General features: G+C 35.7%; 1 protein-coding gene across 1 annotated transcript; it reads left to right on the plus strand.

Moving 5' to 3' along the window:
• The first annotated feature begins 9,437 nt into the window (after positions 1-9,437).
• On the plus strand, positions 9,438-12,110 carry LOC117431019 (POU domain, class 4, transcription factor 3-like). The gene is made up of 2 exons (XM_034051591.3): positions 9,438-9,762; positions 10,104-12,110. The coding sequence occupies exons 1-2, from the start codon at positions 9,646-9,648 to the stop codon at positions 10,989-10,991; spliced, it is 1,005 nt and encodes a 334-aa protein (XP_033907482.3). The 5' UTR covers positions 9,438-9,645; the 3' UTR covers positions 10,992-12,110.
• Positions 12,111-23,198: the final 11,088 nt, after the last annotated feature.

Consider the following 23,198-nt stretch of genomic DNA (forward strand, 5'->3'; position numbering starts at 1 on the left):
CTAATATTCTGTAGCCTTATCACAAAGATAATTTTACAGTAGAAAGCGTGTTTTGGGCCCTGTAAGTTAATTTTTCTTTCAGTGGTGGACTGCATTGTTTTGTGAAGTGATGATTGAACTTCATGTTGAGCAACTAAGAATCATGTGAAAGGGCCCTGCCATTTCCCCCTTATTTGTAGAATAACAAACCATGTATTATAGTTTTACATACTGTTGCTGTGTATTATTACATTTTGGAACTGTTATTGGATTTGTAACTGTTTATACATTGGGATTTGTGGATGTATTTTGATTTGTTGTTTATAATATCAATTTCTAACACACTAGCATGTTCACTTTCCCAATAAACATAATGGAATGGTTTGAACAAGTAAAGGATGGGGGGGGGGAAAACAATCGCACAAAACAAACAAAAAATGAAAAAAGAAACGATTTGGCAAAAAAGTGAAATGAAACCATTCCAAAATATAATGCACAAAAATGGCTGTGTTGCTTATTTATTTATTCTCCTTGATTGTAATGGTTGTCTCAATCGGATTGAAGTGGCTATGGTGGTGGTGTTTCGTTTTGTGGAGGAAGAAATGCTGGACCAAACTTCCTTTGGTGCTTTCTTTGAATTTTATTACATGGTACCTTCTTCCAGTAAGCATACTTGATGTCTAGAGGATGTTGAATAGGGCTACTCAAAGTTAAGGCAAATTCTGTCTCAAATTTGAGTGTGTACAACTTGGTAACTTTTTTTAAAATATACAACCAGGTTTATTTTTTCTTTAACCATATAAGTATTTCCTACTGCCTGGATGGCATAGTTACAGAATGTACCAAATAATCTGAAATCATATTTTTATTAAATTGGCTTGCTTTTAGTTTAAGTTAAATGTGATGTGTGTCATCTAAAGTATTGTAGGTGAAAACCTTTTTAGTTTTTTTTTTTTTTTTTTAGTATGGTATATAAATTGGTGAATCCTTCATCTATAATGGTGGAAGCTTTTGTACCAAACAAGTTAATAGTGTGTTTTGATAGTGTCACAAAGAATAACAAACATGACAGCAGTGCTTTATAAAGATATTATAGTTGCAACTCAAGTACTCTATGGTTTAAATGCATAAAAAAGGCTTGCTTAACAAAGAACATATGGTGCATGTAGATGTTCTATAAAGAGTTGCATTTTTTATAATATACAGTAGGTGGAATGTATTATTTTTAAATGTGATTGCGTGCTATCTGTTCTGGAGACTTTATGCTGTGGACTTACACATGCAATAGTCTTGAATGTTATTGCTGTCAAAGCATTTCATTTATGTCCATCAAATGTCACCAGCAAGGTCTTTCCATCTGCGAGCTGTATTTGAACTCAGGTCCTTAGAGACTGCAAATGCAACCTTTTTTTGGGCCACTTTATTGGCAGCCATACATAATGCAATATTTATTTATGTTAATTTTTGGTTAAACAAATTTTCAACCAATATCATCTTTGAGCCAGTAATATATTTCCGGCAAATGTGTTACATTTGAAGTGTCTTGATTCTATAAGAATCAATGTTTATTTTATTTTCAATAATGTTTCGCCATTTTTCTATATTTCCATAGACATAAACTAGATTAATACACATTCTAATATATCTTGCCGGTATCGCCGCCTATCTGATATTTGATAATGTTCTGCAAATCTATATATGTTTTAAGAAGCATACTTTTTTTTAACCTTGTTATTTTTTAAATAGAAATAATGACAAAAATACATTAAAAGCTTTACGTTTTTAAAAACAAAATACATTAAGAAATGCGTGTAGATTTTTCATTTATGAAAACTTTTGGTTGAGGGTTAATTAACTACAGCTGTGGGGATTATGTAAAGTGTTATGGAATAAAAATGAAGAACACAACTTGTGTATCACTGAACATAAAATAATTCTCAATTCAATTTCTATTTTTTTAAAGCAGATTAACCGTCAGAATACATGAATTATGGGAAGGTGACATACTTCTCATAAAGTTTGTGGTGCAATTACAGATAAAATGTTATACATTTTAAAGGAAAGGGGTGTTTTGCTCTCCAGTTTTTAATGTTTGATAATGATGGAAGCTTTCCACAAGACAGTAGTGCCTAAGCAGGTGATGCAGCAACTCTTACAAGAGGGGTGGCACTGTGGTGTTTGTCCTGAAGCCATGCTCCCCTTCATTTGGTGCCTCCACCTGAAGAATTATACCCATGCCTTTTTTTATGCAAAATGCAAGCATGGAAGTACAATTTCTACTGGTGTAGTAAATAATTGAAGTTGCACTCACACGTTCTTGAAAAAGAAAAGGCAGGGCTGTGACTTTCAATACTGTCTTAAATGCCCAAACTGCACTGGAGCAAAAGCTCAGTAGACCTGGTCTGTTGGCCCATATTCAAGCGTCCACTGGGACAATACATATCGCATAAAATAATATTTCATCAAAATGTTTGGGGGTGAAATTTCTTGGAAAGAAACTAATAGAGCAACAATGTTTGTGGGCCTTCCAGCTGTAATCATAAATCATTAAATCTCATTGCAGTTCAGTGCATTAATTGTACATGCACACAGTGTTTTTATAACACTATGTCTTTGCAAAGATGGTACCACATGGCCCTGGTACCCCACATGCCTTTTGGATGTCTGAAATTACAAAGAGCTTCACTGCATTTGATTTATTCATACGCTAAATAAATGATATGTTTCTTGTAGTTTAGTAATTCATGTGAAAAATACTTGGAGTCAATTTGGTGTAGTGCTGCTTGGTCCCCTGTGGGTAAAGATATGTCAACCAACAACTTTATCCACTCATCAGCTTCATCTCTTATATCACTTGGGCTATGTTTGGGTCATGCACATATGTAATATTCATGGTCAAAATTTAGTTTAGCACTATAAAATAGTTTTTTTTCTTTTTTTGTTTTTGTTTTGTCAGTGTAAACCACCAAAAAAGTATATGCTAGCTTTGAATTACATATTCATAAAATGTGCTAAGGTGCTTTGTCCTGAGTTAAGAAACACAGGCTAGATCAGCTGAAGTGTCCTTCTGTTAATAAGCACTAGGCCAGTGAACACTTTAGATCACGCTTCCTTTAGTGTTACTGGCAATACAGAGCAGGTATTCACGTGAACTGATGTTTACTAACATGAAGATACTTTGGCTGATCTAAACTCTGCACCTTAAAAGAGTCTTGTCTAGACTCAATTAGAAACACTTGCAATTAGCTCTACATAAATTAAACACAAATTGTGTGACAGAAATCTAGAAAGTACCTTTGAGGTATAACGTTATTACACAGCTTAGTTCTAAAGAAATTTAAATAAATATCTCTGAGTTATACAGCACAAACATGTACACTAAAGTCAAATAAATAATGTATTTCACAATCTTATTATTGAGAGATCTGAAACACAATAGGAGGAACAATGCTAGTCTGATAGATACAGGCTCTTTTTCTACCGCAAACATTCTTTCATGTTGGTTGGTGCTGGATTTCTACAGACTTTGTGCATTATTGATATCTTTATGTTAAAGTCTTCACAGTATAGTTTGACTACTCCTGTGAATCGGTTTGCCCAAAAGTGAATTCCAATAAGGAAAAAACTAAATTGAAAAATGTGATGTGTTACGATCTTGTGTGGAAAGGACTGAAAAGCTGCATCCTTGTGTGTAGTTTGCATAGAATATGCAGTGAGCAATTAACTTCATGCTGGTGCACACAATATCATGAGTACGAGCTACATGGCCCAGCAGATTCCACTGCTAAATTAAACATATTGGTGCACTGTAGAAGTTTCAGATCTATATCTGAACATTGGATATGGGAATTGCTGAAGAAACGGCCAAATAAATCTTGGCACGAGAAGCTTTTCTTTATTACACACATATATATATATAGAGAGAGAGAGAGAGAGAGAGAGAGAGAGAGAGAGAGAGAGAGAATTCGCATTTATTCTCTTTACGATTCATTTTGGGACGAGTGGAAATTAATGTACATTGTTTGTGTTATTGTGTAAATCTATAGTCGTTGTGTTGGATGAGTAAGGTGACATTAAATGCAAAGGTTTTCCTATTTTAAAGTGCTTGCAGATATTTTCTTAGCAGAAAAAGTAAATCTTTCTTAACCCTAGACCCATTGAACTGAATTCAAAGAAAGTTATTAGTACAGTAACGCCATTGCACGATATCGTGAAATAAAGGTTACATGTATTAATTTTGTGTGTGTATATATATATATATATATATATATATATATATATATATATATATATATATATATATATATATATATATATATATAACATTTCGATTGTTTTACAATATTTATGGTTGGATACTACAATACTTCTGTGTATATTGACGTGTATAATACCATCAATGACGTTTATTTTGCAAGCTATCAGGTCAGTAAGACATATTCATTATTCAGAGTGCACTCATATCTTATAAGTCTCCATGTATAAATTATTTGTGTTGGACAAGTTTAATTACTCCTGGTAATGCTTCGGTGTCGAGACTGCTATAATTATCTACAGCATGGAGTAGTCTAAAGTAATATTTAATGGTATAGTTCCTATTAAATCAAATTAAAAAAGTGTACATCATATTGACAACTGCTTTTTGAAAATGTGCAGAACCAATATACTGTATGATAGCCGATATTGTTAAATGGAGTTTCGTGTTACAGTGTATATACGTTCTTGTTGATTTAAATATTCTTGGCAATATGTGTTACTTTACTGAAGTTCTCTTTAATTTATACACTAATTCTAAGCCAGAAATCTAGCAAGTACTTTTGGAGTATAACGGCTTATTTCACAGCCTGATTCTAAGATAAATACTTCTGGGTTTTACAGCGTTAGAACAAAGATAAAGAAAGTAGGGTACAGATTTGAGATATTCTATCAATCAACAGGTTGCGTCCTTTGTTTAAATTCAGAAACCAGAAACAAATGGCGCTGTTATCAATTTGACAAAAAAAAAAAAAAAAAAAAAATCTGACTTTTTTAACTGTATAGACACACATTCTTTAGTCTTGTGAATCACCCGTCTCTGGGCAACGGGTTTCTACTCAGTTAAAGTGTGCTGTTTAATCTTCTTAATGAATAAGAAAATACGACAAGGTAACGGATGCCTCCAAAATACCTTATAAATAATTTAGCGTCTGGGTAACGCTAGATCTTGCCTGGATCGGATTGTGGAATGGAACAGCTATGTCATGCCTTTTAGCAGGCTTCTCCTTCCTTTATAATGATGTAAGGAAACAAATCGTGTGGAGTAACAAAATATTAACTGGCGCATAAGTTTTGTTTCAATCACTTTAGAATATAGACGCGTCTCAAAATTGTATATGTGAGATCAACTGTGTAACTCAATGTACCAAACAGGTGCCTTCAGCATTTTACTCGTAATATAGGGCACCTGGTAGTAACTGTAGACAGCAACCGCAATGGGGATGCGCAAGAGCGCTGAGGATATGGGTCGAATGGGGAGATGAAGGTTGCTGTGCCTCCCACTAACCAGTTTTGAACCTTTCATTTTTTTTTTTTTTTTAGTTATACATCACTGCTAGGTAACAGTTGCATTTTAAAATAAGTATCGATGTGAATACAATAGGACTGGATACACTTGTTAACTGAAACCTCTTAGAAAGTTTTACAAGAAACTGACTTTCGTGAATTCTGTCACTGTCATTAAGGCGTAATTGTTTTGTCAGTTTAAATGGAAATGAAATTATTTTGAGATGAAAGGAATCTTGGCATTGCCACTATTAGGTGCTGCTCAGAGCATGTATGATACACCACTAATCATATTTCGTTTAATAAATAATTCGAGTTCTGTTTATAAGTAGGTTATTCCATTACGTGCTATATATGGAAAACTCTTCGTTGATAGATACATTCTTACAGCGAAGAAAAATAATGAAGACATACTAAAAAAAAATACCATTTCATAAAACTGGGACCATGAGGTAGTTCGGCGCAGCACTTTACCTAATTTAACTTGATACAAGCCACCTCTGAATTTTTAGCAGGTCTTTTCAGAAGTATGATCAATTATTTACGGGTATTTGAATGAACGAGCCAAGCCATTGCAGTGACACATTTAAGCCTGCTGATGGGCTCTGATGGCAGACCATATGGGCTCTTTTCTGCATTATTGTTATTGTTTGTCCACAGGCCTCTCCCTGCTATTTCTAAGGTGCAACGTCAATATACATGGCCAGAAGCATAAATATTTTATTGTCTTAATTAAAGCGATACTCTATCGTACACATATTGTTGTTAAATACTCTGTTTCAGTTTAACAAGAGAAAAGGCTATCGTTGGTATATGCAAAGAAGATGAAGATGATGATGATGAATGTTATTATTATTATTATTATTATTATTATTATTATTATTATTATTATTATTATCATCATCATCATTAGGTCGTGTACATCAGTCATTATATATTATAAACTATTACATACATGTATATAATATATCCTACTACAAAAAAATGTTTTTCTCATTTTTATAAGTTTTATTAATATGGGAGACATTCTACTACACTGCTATGTGGCTGATATTAAGTAGCATGATATTATTGGTTTAAATTATGAACATATTAGAGAAATACAAACCATGTGATTATTAAACCTATAATGATGGAATAGCGTATTATATATGTTGTTGTTTTCCATGTTGACTTTCATCATAGCCAGGAAAGCATAAGAAGTACGTTAAATAATTAAGGGGAAATCCAATACAATTTATACATCTATTAATTACCTCCAGCATACAAGGGCGTGAGATAAATATAGTGCCACTTTAGATAAAACTTTCATGTAGCTATTTAGGCCCTGTGAAATATAAATGATTTGCTTTAAATTTTTTATAATAAATCAAATGCAGTCAGATATGCGACAAGACGGTGATTTTCTTCCCCTGATGTGACTGAGACGAGTTCTTTCTAAGATTCGCTAATGTTCAGGTTCCATTTGTGCAGCTGCTGTGCTTGATGAAAAATGATAGCATGCAAGCCATCTTCAACTGTCCCAGCACTCGCTTGGGATGTAAGAAAGGCATCTTGATGAATCAAAACCCCGGAAAGATGACAGAAACTATTATCGAAGGACAGCATGACTTTTCTCGGGCACCTCCGCTTGCATTGAGAGCTGTGAGCTCTCCAAGGTGCTGGACTTAGTGCTGTAGACTTCGACGCCAATGGTCAAAGTGAAAAGTAGAACTTCACAGTTCAAAAACTTCAGGAAGTTTCTCTTCACCCGGTGTGTTCTTCAATCCCCTTCATATTTTGAATACATTATTTTATTTTTGGCTTTATTATACAAAAATAACTGCAACTAACCCTGTAACCCAGTAAATATGAAACAGTTAACCGTATATACACCTATAGTCATTATTATAAAACTAGACATACTAATTAATCATTTTAATTAATCCAGTAATTATGGAATATGAATAATGTTACGGGCTTGTAGCAACATTTAAAATCTCTTTAATTTCCATCGTCATTTTTAAAAAATGTAAGCCACTAACTGACCTTACCCCACAGTGTGTGGTTGTTCTCATGTCAAATTTGAAGCCCAACAGCCACCCATTAATGCATTTAATAATTCATGATGAACGAAGTTAGGGGGAAATTATCATACTAACTGTAGGCTTAAGTGGTAGAAGTCATTCTTACATTATACATACACGTTCCGTGTATATTGGGATAATGATTCAGTCAGTCCAAATGTTGAGAAAGTTATTAAAGATGCTTTGGTCCTTGCTCCAGGGAACCTTAATAGCTCAGACAAAGATTAACTACGGGGTCAGGAAATCACAATTCTTTGTTGTTGAGTATTTTTTTTTTTTTTTTTTTTTTTGAAGTATTTAACAAACCGTTGATGTTAAGGACATTTTAGACCATATCGATAAGTGTGACGAGATATGTCAATATGTTTCAGCGAGTTATTAATTAAACACCATGTCTAGCAGTATACATGCGTAATAGCTGTTTCTTCATTTCATGTCAATGAAGCTGAATGTCAACAGAATGCTACCAAGATAAGCCAGGTATTTGCTTATGCTATTTACACGTGCTAAATGCAACCACAACATTGTCCACTTGCATTTCTTCAAAAGACGAGCTCCTAAAGAATGGAATAATTTTAATACTTTTTTTTTTGGTAGAAAGCTGGGAGTCCAAATAGACTGCTTAACCTGATCGTTATGTTGCATTTGATGATACAGAATCAAAATAATGGAAGTACGTTTTCTCTCTTTGATATTAAATTAAGAAAAGTATTTTTTTTACTTAATTCTAATGTTAAAACACCCAACAGGTCCTTTGCGAGGCCGTGTGTGCCTTTCTCGTGTTTATTGAAGGTGTTTAAGCTGTGTTGTGTTCAGGTGTCAGGTACTATTAGTAGTAGGGTGTTCGGGTTTGAAGCCTTCTTAACCTTTCTTTCTTTCTTTCCTTCTCTCTTTCTTTGAAAGCTTAGGAAACTTAACATTTCCCAGCGACCCTGATCCTGTATTATATATTTATTATACAGGAGTAATCTAAATCGCTTAATTCCTGTCATTCTGTCATACTAGCATGTATAGTTTTAAACACTAAATGTTTTCTTCTGAAAAAAAGTTGTTCTATATTAGTGTAAAATGCTTTAATAAAATTAGGTATAGAAATACACTAAGGCACATTTACCGTCAAAATACGGTATATATGTACAGTGAATATATATATATATATATGTGTGTGTGTGTGTGTGTGTGTGTGTGTGTGTGTATGTGTGTGTGTGTGTGGGTGGGTGGGTGTGTGTGTGGGTGGGTGGGTGTGTGTGTGTGGGTGGGTGTGTGTGTATAAAACACATGTAAAAACGTGTTCACTCTTAACACATAAATGCATACATACATATACAGCAAATAACCAAAAATACAAAGCTTTACTTGCGCTTTAGGTGGGACTATTCGTTTTGAACTGAAGTGCTTTCCATTATTATTATTATTATTATTATTTATTTCTTAGCAGACGCCCTTATCCAGGGCGACTTACAATTGTTACAAGGTATCACATTATACATTATTTCACATTATACAGATATCACATTATTTTTACATACAATTAGCCATTTATACAGTTGGGCTTTTACTGGAGCAATCTAGGTAAAGTACCTTGCTCAAGGGTACAACAGCAGTGTCCCCCACTGGGGATTGAACCCACGACCCTCCGGTCAAGAGTCCAGAGCCCTAACCACTACTCCACACTGCTGCCCATTAGTAATGTGGATAATTAAAATACAAGGCACATCTATACCTTGCTGCCTGAGCGCGTCATACAATATGGTGTAGCCAATTGCATTTTAATAAACCTAGCATCAATAGCCTCCATAAAATAGCCAGGTCACACTGAACAACTAAATGGCTTTGGCTCCTCGGGCTAATTTCCTCTCATTCTGCTTGCAACACGCTTGCGCACAGCTGCCGGTCCTATTCCTGGCATGCGGCTTGTAAGATGAGTAAAGAAGCAGGTGGAGAGAGATACATAGAGAGAGGCTCTGTCATTGGAAATAGCTCACATTGACAGGAACAAGCCAGAGAGTCGACCCAGCATCTATGCCAGGACCGCTCACCTGCAAGGTGCGCAGCAAAGATGATGACCATGAATAGCAAGCAGCCTTTCTCTATGCACCATGCCCTGCAAGAGTCCAAATACAGCCTGCACTCCAGTTCAGAGGCGATGCGCAGAGTTTGCCTTCCAAATCCACAGGTATGTAAATCTGCATAATTACTGCTTTAAGGTACAATTTTCTGACAGGCACTGGCTTAATGTTTTTTTCATGTTTCCAGAACAATCAGATCCTCTCTCTCTCTCTCTCTCTCTCTCTCTCTCTCTCTCTCTCTCTCTCTCTCTCTCTCTCTCTCTCTCTCTCTCTCTCTCTCTCTCTTTCTGTCTCTGATCCTCATGTCTATTCAAGCAAAGCTTCTGCCTTCATATTAATTTTTATGACCTGGGCTTTGAGGAGGATTCTCTCTGTGTTTGAAAATGTTTTTTAATCCTGAGTTGACAGAATTCCCCACTGACTCCAATGTGCGCATTCTTGCTTCCAGCTCCAGGGCAATATATTTGGAGGCTTTGATGAGAGTCTGCTGGCCCGCGCTGAAGCTCTGGCGGCTGTTGACATTGTCTCCCACGGCAAGAGCCATCCTTTTAAGCCAGACGTGACCTATCATACCATGAGCAGTGTCTCCTGCGCCTCTACCTCTTCTACAGTGCCCATCTCTCACCCATCCACCTTGACCTCACACCCACACCATCACCTGCACCAAAGTCTGGAAGGAGACCTCCTCGACCACATCTCTCCAAGTCTAACCGGAATGGGGGCCCCTGATCCGTCTGTCATGTCTGCTCAAGTTCACCAGCATCATCTGCAAACCATGGGTCATCTCCACCAAGCAATGAGCATGGGGCACCACCACTCCATCTCCTCTCACAATGGGATGACCTGCATGAACGATGTGGAATCAGACCCACGCGAGTTGGAAGCGTTCGCGGAGAGATTTAAACAAAGACGGATCAAGCTTGGGGTGACACAGGCAGATGTGGGCTCAGCCCTCGCCAACCTGAAGATACCAGGGGTTGGCTCCCTTAGCCAGAGCACCATATGCAGGTTTGAGTCCTTGACCTTGTCCCACAACAACATGATCGCTCTTAAACCTGTCCTGCAAGCCTGGCTTGAAGAAGCAGAGGCGGCGTACCGGGAGAAGAACAACAAACCAGACCCTTTCAATGGCAGCGAAAGAAAACGCAAACGCACCTCAATCGCAGCACCGGAAAAGCGCTCTTTGGAGGCATATTTCGCTATCCAACCCCGTCCCTCTTCGGAAAAAATCGCGGCCATCGCAGAAAAACTGGACCTTAAAAAGAACGTAGTTAGAGTCTGGTTTTGCAATCAAAGACAAAAGCAGAAAAGGATGAAATATTCAGCGGTTCACTAACTGCAATACTCAGTGTGACTTCATATTTTATTAAGAATATAGCAGGGATCTATTCATGTCTTCTATAAGGACTTTCAATATAACCCATGGACAGGCTTTTTGCCTCGCTCACTTTCAAATATACCACAGTCTAAAGGTTTGACGTTATTTGTAGAAATGTACTTGTAAACACATGTATTGTGCACTAAAAATGAATTGCTTGTCACTTTGGAGAAGTTTGTTGCTACGATTTACTTGATGAATTGTCTTGTTTCCATGCTGAAATAATCTAATAATTTATAATTGTTTAAATTGAACAAAAATACCTGTGTCAAAAATGTATGATTGGATTTTTCAGAATTAATTCTGAATAAAGGTATATGACATTTATTCGTCAAATAATTACGTCAGTTATATTAAAGGTTGCCCGTACATTGCATGCTAGTATGCCACATGATAGTTTACTATGGCGTAACAATAACTAATTAAGCAGAATATATCCTTATATTTTATCTATATTGGGATTCACTGATACAATTGAGACAAATATTAGACTTAAAACATTTTTTATTGCATTATTTCTTCAAAAAGTTGATTTACTCTTCCTAAAAGAAGTATATTTTTAAATACATTAAAATAATGTACCTCAGCTTTTAGGCTTACACTGAATTAACTTTCCTGGAATCCCCACGCAGCCCTACACTGTGTTTTGTATCACTGTGATCTTTTATTCATACACTAAGAGGTAATACATTTAAAATGTGAGGCTCAATGCAATGTGTTTTCAGTTATACATGCGAAATATTAAGCACAAAGTACCTGTTTATCACACTGTTATCCGAGAAGTAAACTGTCCCCCTAAACGCAATCCCTTTTTTTATTTGTACCTGATCAAGTGTGTATGTAGTTTTGTCTTTGTCTAAAGTTGTGACAATAAATTCGTTGTTATTTTTAAAATTAAAAATTGAGCCTCTTGTCCTACATTCTTTGTCTGTTACTGTTCAGAAGAAGAACAAAGTAATACATAAAACCATGCATTCATTTGTTTCCCATTTGAAAAGTTCATGAGTCGGTAAAACTTGAGTGACACGGGAAAGTCACGCATTGTCCTTTCAAGTTAATTGTTTTTCATAATTTCATCAGGTCAAATATGCAAAAAAAGCATGTAAGCAAGTGACAAACTTCAATATCGTGACAAATCAAACAGTGTTTTCATTGCAACATTTAACGTAAGGTTTTACATAATTGCAGTTCTCTCTGATAGACTTACATTTCATCCCTTTAATTTGACACATCCAGTAAACCACAATTTACATTCGCTGTTATATATATATATATATATATATATATATATATATATATATATATTACAAGATACCACATTCATTTTACATACAATTCCCCATTTATACAGTTGGGTTTTTACTGGAGCAATCTAGGTAAAGTACCTTGCTCAAGGATACAGCAGCAGTGTCCCCCACCAGGGATTGAACCCACGACCCTCTGGTCAAGAGTCCAGAGCCCTAACCACTACTCCACACTGCTGCCCTGCCCTGTGGTGGGTGTATATATATATGAGTGTTTACAGCAAAGCAGAACGCAGTATTAAGAAGCATGTATTGTCAATCTCTTCTTAAAAGTAATTTTAATTAAAAAAAAAAAAAAAAAAAAAAAATTCATATTATATTACCTACACTACACAAAATACATACAACGTTAAATTATACCCAAGGCTTGTTCTCAATATGGCTGCATCAAATGTTTTTTTTTTTTTTTTTTTTTTTTGGCTGAATGTTTAATTCGAGTATAGAATGGTCCTATACATTATATACATCATGCGGAATGAAACCAAGAACCAACCGAGCCATTGTAATGTTATGAGGTTTAAAGAAATATAACGCTCTTTTATTTATGAATCCCTCAAGCACTTTTGCCATTAAAAATGAATGACCCGAGCACGTATTTGCTGAATATTTTACTATTGAATTTCAATGACTGACAGTCAAACTTCTAAATCAGAAATAAATAAAAAAAACCGTTGTGATGTTCTTAATTCTTCCTGTGTTTCCTCCATGGAGTTTTTTGATCTCGCGGCTCTACTTTGTGCCTCATTCCTGAGTCTTTTTAATCAGCCCCAACGCTTTTTTTAAATGTCCTTTAATAATAAATGCCCTTATGCCATTACATTATATTGTGGGTTTTGAAAATTTAAAATAAGGGTATGCAATATTAATTGGCTATAGTGGTATAAAACAGGGCATAAGACAGTTCGGTCTTCATAAGAGACTCTGCAAATGTCCATAAGGGTTTGAATGGATGAAAGGGCCTTTATTTCAGGTAAGAATGTCATCATTTTCACTTCTCTTCAAACATTGTTTTCCAGTTTATACCACAAATGTCCAATTAACTCAAGGCTGTATTACATTATATCAATTCTGTGTTATATATTTTATCAATCTTTTTGGAAAAAATAAACTTTGTGTATTTTTATTTCACAAACTGAGTGAATATTTAGCTGCATTGTTCGAATCAATTTGCTCGCTTTTTTAGCATTTATTAATAGAGATAACTTGTTTTCAAACAGAAATTTGACTTTTTCAAGAAATTTGACTTTTTCAAGTTTGTTTTAATGTTTTAAACCCTGAAATGTGCGGGCATGTTTATAAAGAACATTGATGAAATTCTAACCCAGTTTAAAGAGAAAATTAGTAAGATAGTGTTACTAATAAAAACGTCACAACTCTATGCATGTTTTTAGCGTGCACAATTATATAATGTTCCAGTATTTAAGTTTTTAATGTTTATAGCATTTATTTGACATTTGGAAAACGGATCAATTGAGTAGCATAGCCGTGACGCAAACAATATGTGTTTATTTATTGATTTGTAATTATTTTTAGAAACCCATTTTTAAATAGCCTGTTTAGTATTGCTTACTTTAATATAACATAGCATACCATTTATTTAAAAGAAAAAAAAACTTCACCTGTATGACAGTGTTTGTGTTTTGAAGTATATGCGCCTAATTCGCAAAATAGTCATTTTCCATATATATATATATATATATATATATATATATATATATATATATATATATATATATATATATATATATATATATATATATATCATTGCACAGCTCGCAGGATCGTGCATGTACAATTTGGATCCTAACTTAATAAGCGATGCTTGCGGTATGTTTTATAAAAGGAACAGGTCTTGTGTTTGTGCTTGTCTGCTGTAACCAGATTACCCACACACAACAACGTGCGGATTTCATTGTCACGCTGTTTTCCTCAACATCAATGATAATGGTGAGCAATATAAATAACCCACGGGCTGAACAGAAGACAGTTTACTTTGCCTCTTCATTGCTGAATCATTATTTTGACATTTCCACTTCTCGGCTGTAATAACACAAAAGAAGTTTATAACCAGGCGGTCCCCGGTTCAAATTCTACCTCAGCTACTGACTCATTGTGTGACCTTGCGCAAGTCACTTAATCTCCTTGTGCTCCGTCTTTCGGGTGAGACGTAATTGTAAGTGACTCTGCAGCTGATGCATAGTTCACACACCCCAGTCTCTGTAACTCGGCTTGGATAAAGGCGTCTGCTAAATAAACTTGGAGAAGGCCTTTGGAGAATATAAAAGAAGCTTCTCTCCAAAATCAAGTATACCACAGCTCTACACTAGACGTTCACCAGATTATATATATATACATATATATATATATATATATATATATATATATATATATATATATATATATATATATATATATATATATATATATATATATGTGTGTGTGTGTTTTTGTTTTCTATAGCTGATCTTCCAGAGCAATATTGGGAACGAAGATTAATATCTTGTTATTCAGATATCAATGGAACCTAAAATAAATGCAATGAAAAGTAATGATAAAATAATTTTGGAAGATTTTCATGTATTTTATTAGGTGGAAATTAAAGCGATATGACACAGTGTGTGTTTAATCATTGTATTACTGATATAATGCTTTTGAAGAATTATTAGATGTATTTGATTATGCAGTTCCATATTAGGATACAAAATAAGTTTATATTTCCAAAATACATTTGTTTAAATTACTGTACTATATATTATATTGATCAATTATTTAATTGTATCGATCATCATAGAGAACTGAAGTTTTCCTTGTGAAACAAACATACTCCACCCAGCTGAACTGCAGTAAGACTTGATTATACAGCCTTATATTTTAGGATACAATCATGCATGATTTTTATTGCATGAAAGGACATTCTCTTTGTTGGTGCCTCAGTAGATTCTTTTTTTCCTGTTATTTTTTTATAGCTTCCCAGATGTCTTTAATGTCCTGCCATCGTAAATTATCCCAATAAACAGCCCCATTTTAATTCAGCCTCACCTCCTGCCAAACCTGGACTAATTGTATATATTCCTCCAGACCACGATACGATCCGCTAGTTGGATCAGATCAATTAGCTATTAGGAGCTGCATTAGCTATGTTTTAAATCTGATCATATTAATGTTCAGTGTCAATGTGCTGGCAATTAAATGGGAAGCTAGCAGCCGAGCTCAAATAAAAACTGGAACATGCATTGAAATAGATTTTGTGTAGAGGAGTACACTTGAGAGTTATGGCTGTTTGCTGAAGCCACAGAGCTGGGATTAAAGCTACGTGCAAATAAGATCGTTGAGTCCTGCGTACATGGCACCATGTATTGTTGTGAAAAATACAAAAACAAAATAGGCTGCAGTTCCTACTCTTCACAGAGCTATGGTGCTCTTTTTTAACAGCCCGGTTCCCTGCCCTGGATCCTGCAGACCTATACTGGTTTACACACCTACTGTGTATTACATAGACTGAATCAGCAACTTCCACTCTATAAGACTGACTCCGTACAGAACACTGAACTCTGCTGGCTGTGCTCTCAGTGGGAAGCAATGAACTGACATTGGTTAACGATTACATCAAATGTGACCAAATAAATGAATATCTTACAGAATTCTGTTAGTGTCCAGGACTTTCCAACACTAGTGAATATACAAAACACTATATGTTACATAACAATTCTGGAACTTTCTAATGTCAGGTAATGAAAATAACAACTCATTTTAAATCTCATGGATCATGTCAGCCAGTCAGGTTCTGATGTAAACAGGACTTTAGAATCTTGAAACTCTCTTCAAACACACCACAACACTGTGGTAGCTTTGTCATGTGGATCACATGTCCACTGGGGGCTAAGTTAGGACTAGCAAACTATTTTATAATTTCTGTGTTTTATAAAAACATGCTTGTACAGCTTATATATACAGTACGTATTCCCAAATTACATTTATTTGGGTTCAGTTATTTACTTGGATTCCTCTTCTGTTTTTCTTCTGCAGTTCAATGACAATAACTGGAAAATAAAAGCTGCACGTTCCATACAGAAAGAACAACTTCAGCCCATTAGTTCCTCTGCCTATCTCTGTCTATTGTGACGGGATTCTAAGAACACCACATGCAAGTACAACTCCCTGGATATTGTGGAAACAAAAACACTTTTACTGTTGAAATTGATAGTGACTTGCATTTAACATATAGCAAGAGATTCTCCCAGACAAGCCCCTTGCTGATATGTGTTTCATGAATAGCTAGCAAGCATTGATTTTCTTTTCTTTTTTACCCTAATATCCTCATCGCTCTCCCTAAAGCCATTCTACAGAGAGATGAAAGCAGAGGAAACCAAACAAGCCATTACAAAGCTCACTCAATTGATTTTTACACAAAATGTGCCTTCGCAAATCATGATGGAAAAAAACAAAAACATCAATAATTAATACCAAAAACCAATGTAGATGGAAAATCGACAGAAGCTTATAGGAGGGTTAAAAGGAGCATTGATACTATATGATAGCAGCTCTGTGGCTACATGATACACAGATCAAGGTTTCCCTGTCTGATGTGCATCATGCCACACCTGTTACGCAGTCCCCAAAGGGCACCAACAAATGTTCCCTGCGTTCAATTGTCTTCTGTGCTTTTGAAGTTGGACTTTCTCCCCCCAGCATATTTACATAAGCATGACAGTCTTTCACTGTCTGGGAGTTTCGTACGTCCATCAAAGTAGTTATCCTGGTTGTCAAACAGAAGACTTAATACTCATAAATGAATATACTATAGCAAACGCTACAGAACTTTTTTTTTCATTACACTATACAGAAATAACATTTATGAGAATGTAGTAGCCCAAAAGTATTTTATTGAATATGCATGAAAGCAGTGGTCTGTGTATCATCAGAGATTTGCATCTGGAAATATATTGTTTAATAGTTTTATGTAATATAGGAGAATGATGCAAGCCAGGCATTTGGTAAACGCATGTCATTATTTAACATTTTCTACTAGAACTGGACTGCATGCATTTATGTGTGTAGATGAAGTGCATCAGCAGGGGTTTGGCACTTACTCAATATTTTGCTTTATAGCTGCAGTGTGACAACAACAGTTTCACATGAATTAAACATCAAATACCATGAGCTTTTCAGTGCCACAAAGGGAAAATGGTTCTGTTTATTTTTTTTGTTTACTACTGCTACTGCTGCTACTACTACTACTACTACTACTCATTACTGTAGGTTCATGCAGTGTAACATTATTTAGCCCTGTCAAAAACCCTTTAATGTGTATTTGTTGTCAGGGAAACATTATAGATTTTTTTCCAAAAAATATGTGTGTTTTGTTGTCTTACAACCCTAAACCTTGAGCATAGGAGCATTGAACACCTTTTCCTACAGGGTAACATGAGATAGCCTTGTAATAGAGCTGTCGAAAAGCTTGAACTTGTTCCTGAATCTATTCCCAAGCAGGACCTGCTGTTGAAAACCCCATTTTAAAGTAAAGGTTCTGATTCAGCACGATTGAGTACAAAAGTTCATAGACAGGAGAAAAGTTGGAAGAAACACTGTTTCTATGGGAAGTGTTTTAAACATTGATTGTTTGTGTGAATAACTGAGAGATGAAATATCACATGTATTGAATGTCATAGCAAACTGCTGAAGGAGTGGAACATGTGGGAAGTGAGAGCCAGATCAATTATTAAAGGTATTGCATTTGCACATTCAAATAGAGCCTCAAAAAGGCACTAACCAATATAACATACAGTTTACCCAGTACATGTAGAGACGTTTATCTTTATTATCGTTTCAGGCCATTACATTTCAGAGCGGTTTATTATCAACAATGCCTGCCTGAAAGGAACAACCGAGAATACAATCAAAAAGTATACACAGCAGTACAATCTATAAAGATTATCTTTATACTCAGACAAATTGTCAATATCGCCAATTACTTTCATTGATCATTGCTCTCAAAGTAACCCAATCAAGGTAATTTTTCAAAGATCAATTTAATAATATGACAGATAGATTATTTGACAGAAAAAAAACTGTCCATTAAAAACTAAAAACACATGTTGCTTTGGAGCTGGTGGGTTTGTTGCCCATCTATCTATTTATCTAGCTATCAGTTTGGTTTTTCATCTTGGTACTTGGTAAAGTTTAGCAGTCTGGCATGAGGAAAGGAGAAAGTTCTAGCCCTGAAAGAAAGTTTTCCTGAGATGTCGATACAATGCTTGACACAATGAGGATGGGCTCTGTGTTAATTGCAGCAGACGGGGTTCCGGGCTGCATGTTGCTGTGTGTGCTCCCAGGCAGGATGACGATCAGGCATTCGAAGCAACTCTGAAGAGGAAGTGGGAGAGCGAAAACACCTCAATAATTCATAAAATGCCAGCAGCAACAAACGAGAACAGGACCCACATGTAGGGAACAAACTATCTCCCTGATTTTTATTAGTCTGCTTCTATCACCATCACATGGGCAACCATTTCAAACTAAGTCAAAGTCAGCAAATCATTAGAGGAATCCTGGAGAAGAGTCCTGTGGTAATCTTTAAAGATGCCTTGTACCTTTGGCTTGAATACAAATTATTTAGGATTTCTCTTTTCTAAAGCAACTAATACATGTATTCCATCAAAAGATTGCTACTACAATTGCTATTACAATTTTTTTTCCTTCTGAACTGATCATTAGGGGTATTCAATCATAGAATACACAGCCTGTTTCCTGTTCTATTGTTCTATGCTATCAAACTTCCAGGACATAAGAGGACACTCGTTATACGCATGCCATTTGTATTTCTCTATTTTTAATGGCCCTTCACTGTACACCTGTATCTCTTGGACAGTTAGCCATATAGTTTGAATAAGGCACAGCTTAATGAGAGTAGAAACATCTATAAACACATCAAGGAAACAGTTTTATTTTGTTTATTACCTATCAAATCTTGCGTTTATAATATCTGACTGTTTTAGATGCTTGTAAAATGATGTCCTCATTACTTCCATACATCAGGTTGACAGTGTGATTTGCAGGTGCTTTTAATGTGCAGCATGTATAGCAACAACAAGCAACCAGCCGGCATAATAATCTGTGTTGTAAGTAAATCGGTAAGGCATTGTTATTCTGTTCAGGCAGTTTCAGTAGCATTAGGAAATCTTACACAGTGTATTTGTGTAAGTCCATCACAGATTCTTTAGCTACACGGTTATCAAGTTACCAAGGTAAGATTTCCTATGGAACTGGAATTTATTACACAATTTTAGTAGGTACTTCTAAGCTACAATTGGTATTTCATTTTAAAAGGACAGTCTTTCACGTCTTGCACAAATTAAAACCACAGTTTTGGGGTTCTGTTTCTTGAATTGGGCTATCACAGGTGTGAAGATTAATCATTTCTTAACGGCTTCTTCTGTAATTGGTTTCTTTCTCTTTTCCAGGGTCACATTTTAAGAAGATGGATGTAATACAGAATGAGATGGAACATCCATTAGCAAGTGACAGAATATACACTAGAATCACAAGAAAATGAAGCAAACATGGTGATAAAAGATTGTACTAGTGTAGTGCCATTGGATAACAAAGAATGATTCAGTGTTGCACATACAGGCCCTACTTCGAAAAAAGCACAAAGGCAACTGTTCAGAGAGGAATGCAATAATATTAACAATATAACACATAAAAATCTTCTCATAAAAATAAAATTTGCTTTAGCACTTGCTTCAAAATACAGTTTAAAAAATCCATGTTAGCCTTTATGGCATTGTAGTATCTTTTATCTATGCCTGTATCATCCATTTGAAATACTAAACAATGAATCTGTTTCAGAAATCGCATTGTACCAGTTGAGTTGTTGGCAAATGCATTCCCTGTGCAGTCTGCTTTCTCTAGATGTGCAGTAGGCCATACATCTCAGTTCTAATCTTCACAATGAACACTAAAGTAAGGCAGAGCATCAGTTCAGAGCTGGGAACCCCTGTCATGTTGATGGCTGTGGGAAGAGCACACAAGGGACGGAGCTGCAGCAGCTTAAGTTCATTCTACATAATGCATGCACTGTCATTAGATTAGGCCTGCACTCCACTGTAGATCCCAGAGGTGCGATGGCAGCTGATCAAGGCAACACATCCATGCACTGTTCTAGCTAGACACACACAATAAACTGTTGGATTAAAGGAGCTGAATCACGTGACGTGCTTTGTGACTAATGGTCGTATATATGGCCCAGAGCAGTTAGCTGTTAGTTGGCCGTAAAATGGGTAGAAGAGTTTAAATGGGGCATAATATTATACCTGTCCAATTAGTCCGAACATCTTCTCCCAGACACAGACAAACAACAAATTAAATTGCATGTGACTGGGTTCAAGATACACTGTACTGTATAATATGTGTTTTACAAAAACATGTTTTGTGACTTGAACACATCACACCCCCATAGCCAGGTGTACAAATGAATTATGTATTTGTTTGTAAAAAAAAATAAAAAAATACCCTCAGGAACTGGAGAAACAGTTCTCATTTTAAAATGACTACCGACAACCCCCCCCCCCCAAAATTTCTTTAAGAAAATCTGATTGCAACACATAACGACATCCCAGAATAAAAATAATTATTCTATTAGTTGTATCATTGCTGAACATCACTTAGGCCTACTGTCTGAAAGCACTGTGACAGAGGTGTTTGTATTAGGATGTATATCCAGTTATAATACAATGTGTCCTAAATAAATTTGGTATGAAATACTTTCTGAACTACAGGCTACTGTCATTTCATTATAAAAGAGTTGCTTTGAAAGAAATACATGAACACTCAACAACAACTGCATAGTTGTTTTTTTTTGGGGGGGGGGGGGGTCGGATATATTTACACCTGCCATTTTGACTGAATCTGACTAAAGTAATTGAGTACACAAGTGTGTGTGTGTATGTGTTGTAGCACAGCCTTGAAAAGGTTTACTCCCCACTACCTTTGAACAGAGCAGCGCAGTCTACACAGGACCTGCGGGTCTCCCACACCAGATGCTGCTACCACTTTTACAGCCTGGGCCCTGCAGACAGCCTGGGGCAAAATTTCACATTTTCCATCAAATCTCATCCAAAGCCTCACCGAATCTGACACAATGTCAGTGTGCAGTGCTCAGTTAGCTGAGCTTTTAAATGTAGCTAACCCAGATCAAATGAAAGCAACAAAAGCTCAGTCACATGTAAGGCCTGCTCCTATGGCCCGGAGGCTGTACCTCACGACTATTTGATTATATCCTTCATGAAATCTGGGTTTGAAACGTGTGATGCCTGTCTTTGGTCTTGATTCCTCATTTGCATTATTGTTGTCTCTCAAGCAAGAAACCTGAAAATAATATATAAGGAATAAAAGGATACAAAACCTGTGAATAAAGTAAATTATTATGCTCATTGTAGGATGACCACTATATCTGTTTGAACTAAACTTGCTTTGTTCTCCATACAAATGAATGGACACTCTTTATCCTGGAACTCTTTATAGTTAATTAGTAAGCAATTCCATGCAAAGGGTAAACTTTTTTATACACAGAAAAGCTATTCACAGTTTCCACAAACAACAGGCTACAAAGCCATGATGGATATGCATCTTGGTAACTTGTTGTGACCGAAGAAGGCCACATATATTCAATTTCCTCAGCGACTTCATGTCTTCACATCTGGGACTTACTGAATTTTTTATATCATGACCATTTTGCATTCCTGCATTACTAATGCATTTGCACACACACTATTGGATTCTAAGACACAAGTGTATTATTTTCCCTGTTTCCTGACCTCACATGACTTCTAGAAGTATACATGTTGAGGTGGAGGGGACACCAACAGTAATCATACATATTCAGCTTTAATATTGTATATGGAGGGTTGTATTTTTTATTTTTAAACAGATTTCCTTCTGGTCTGTAATGCTCCAGACAAACAAAATGAGTGCCTACATTTTGTACAAGAACTGCATTAAGAAAATGCGTGTGATATACAGAAGTTTAACACAGTGAATTATTAAATTTTATTGTAATATGCAAATAACCCTATTACTTCATACCTGCAATGCATGCCAAAGTCTTACAGAGATGAATCAATGAGGTAGACTGAAATGAGAAGAATTAGTTGAGCTGCATACATGTCTTAATCTGATATTTATGCATTTATACAACTCCGCCTTCACTGTCCCAGGGAGAAACCTGCCATGACTGAATGCCTGTTACCGTAGAGCAGCGCCACCTGTTGGTATTGTCAGTCAGTTTGGGAAATTTTTGTTTGGGATGTGATTCGTATCCCTAATGAATGTTGACGCCATGCGAGGATTAAAAAATAAATAAAAAAAAACTCTCTTCTAGTCTTTATATGGGAACATATGGAATACACAAATGCATGATGAAGTCATATGAGCAGCCCATTTTCTACCATATAAAGCATTGGGAAAAACTGAAAACATTTTCAATGGAAAATATATTTATTTTATGTCCAAAACCACAATTTTCATCTATTTTCAACATTTCATGCATTAAAGTGGTGCCAGGCTTTTTTTTCTGCAGAAAAGAGAGGTCATCTGTACCTTAGTGTTAGTAGAAAGAAAGAAAGAAAGAAAGAAAGAAAGAAAGAAAGAAAGAAAGAAAGAAAGATGCCAACTACCTAACTGCATTTATCTCCCTTGGCACCCACCAAACACTCAGAACCTTACTTACGCCCTTGGCGTTCAGATATGCTATTTTAATTGGTTTGTTCATCTGTCAATCAATAACTTTACACACCCACTGACGCTAGAAGTAGCCTCCATTTAGATCAAGCTGATTGGCTTATCGCTGATACTAGTACTGTTT

This window comes from Acipenser ruthenus, chromosome 22 (assembly GCF_902713425.1).
Source record: "Acipenser ruthenus chromosome 22, fAciRut3.2 maternal haplotype, whole genome shotgun sequence".
NCBI classification, from domain to species: domain Eukaryota; kingdom Metazoa; phylum Chordata; class Actinopteri; order Acipenseriformes; family Acipenseridae; genus Acipenser; species Acipenser ruthenus.

Coding starts and splice junctions, on each gene's coding strand:
- LOC117431019 (XM_034051591.3), top strand. CDS start 9,646: ATGATGACCATGAATAGCAAGCAGCCTTTCTCTATGCACCATGCCCTG. Junction 9,763..10,103: donor TTTGCCTTCCAAATCCACAG/GTATGTAAATCT, acceptor TCTTGCTTCCAG/CTCCAGGGCAATATATTTGG.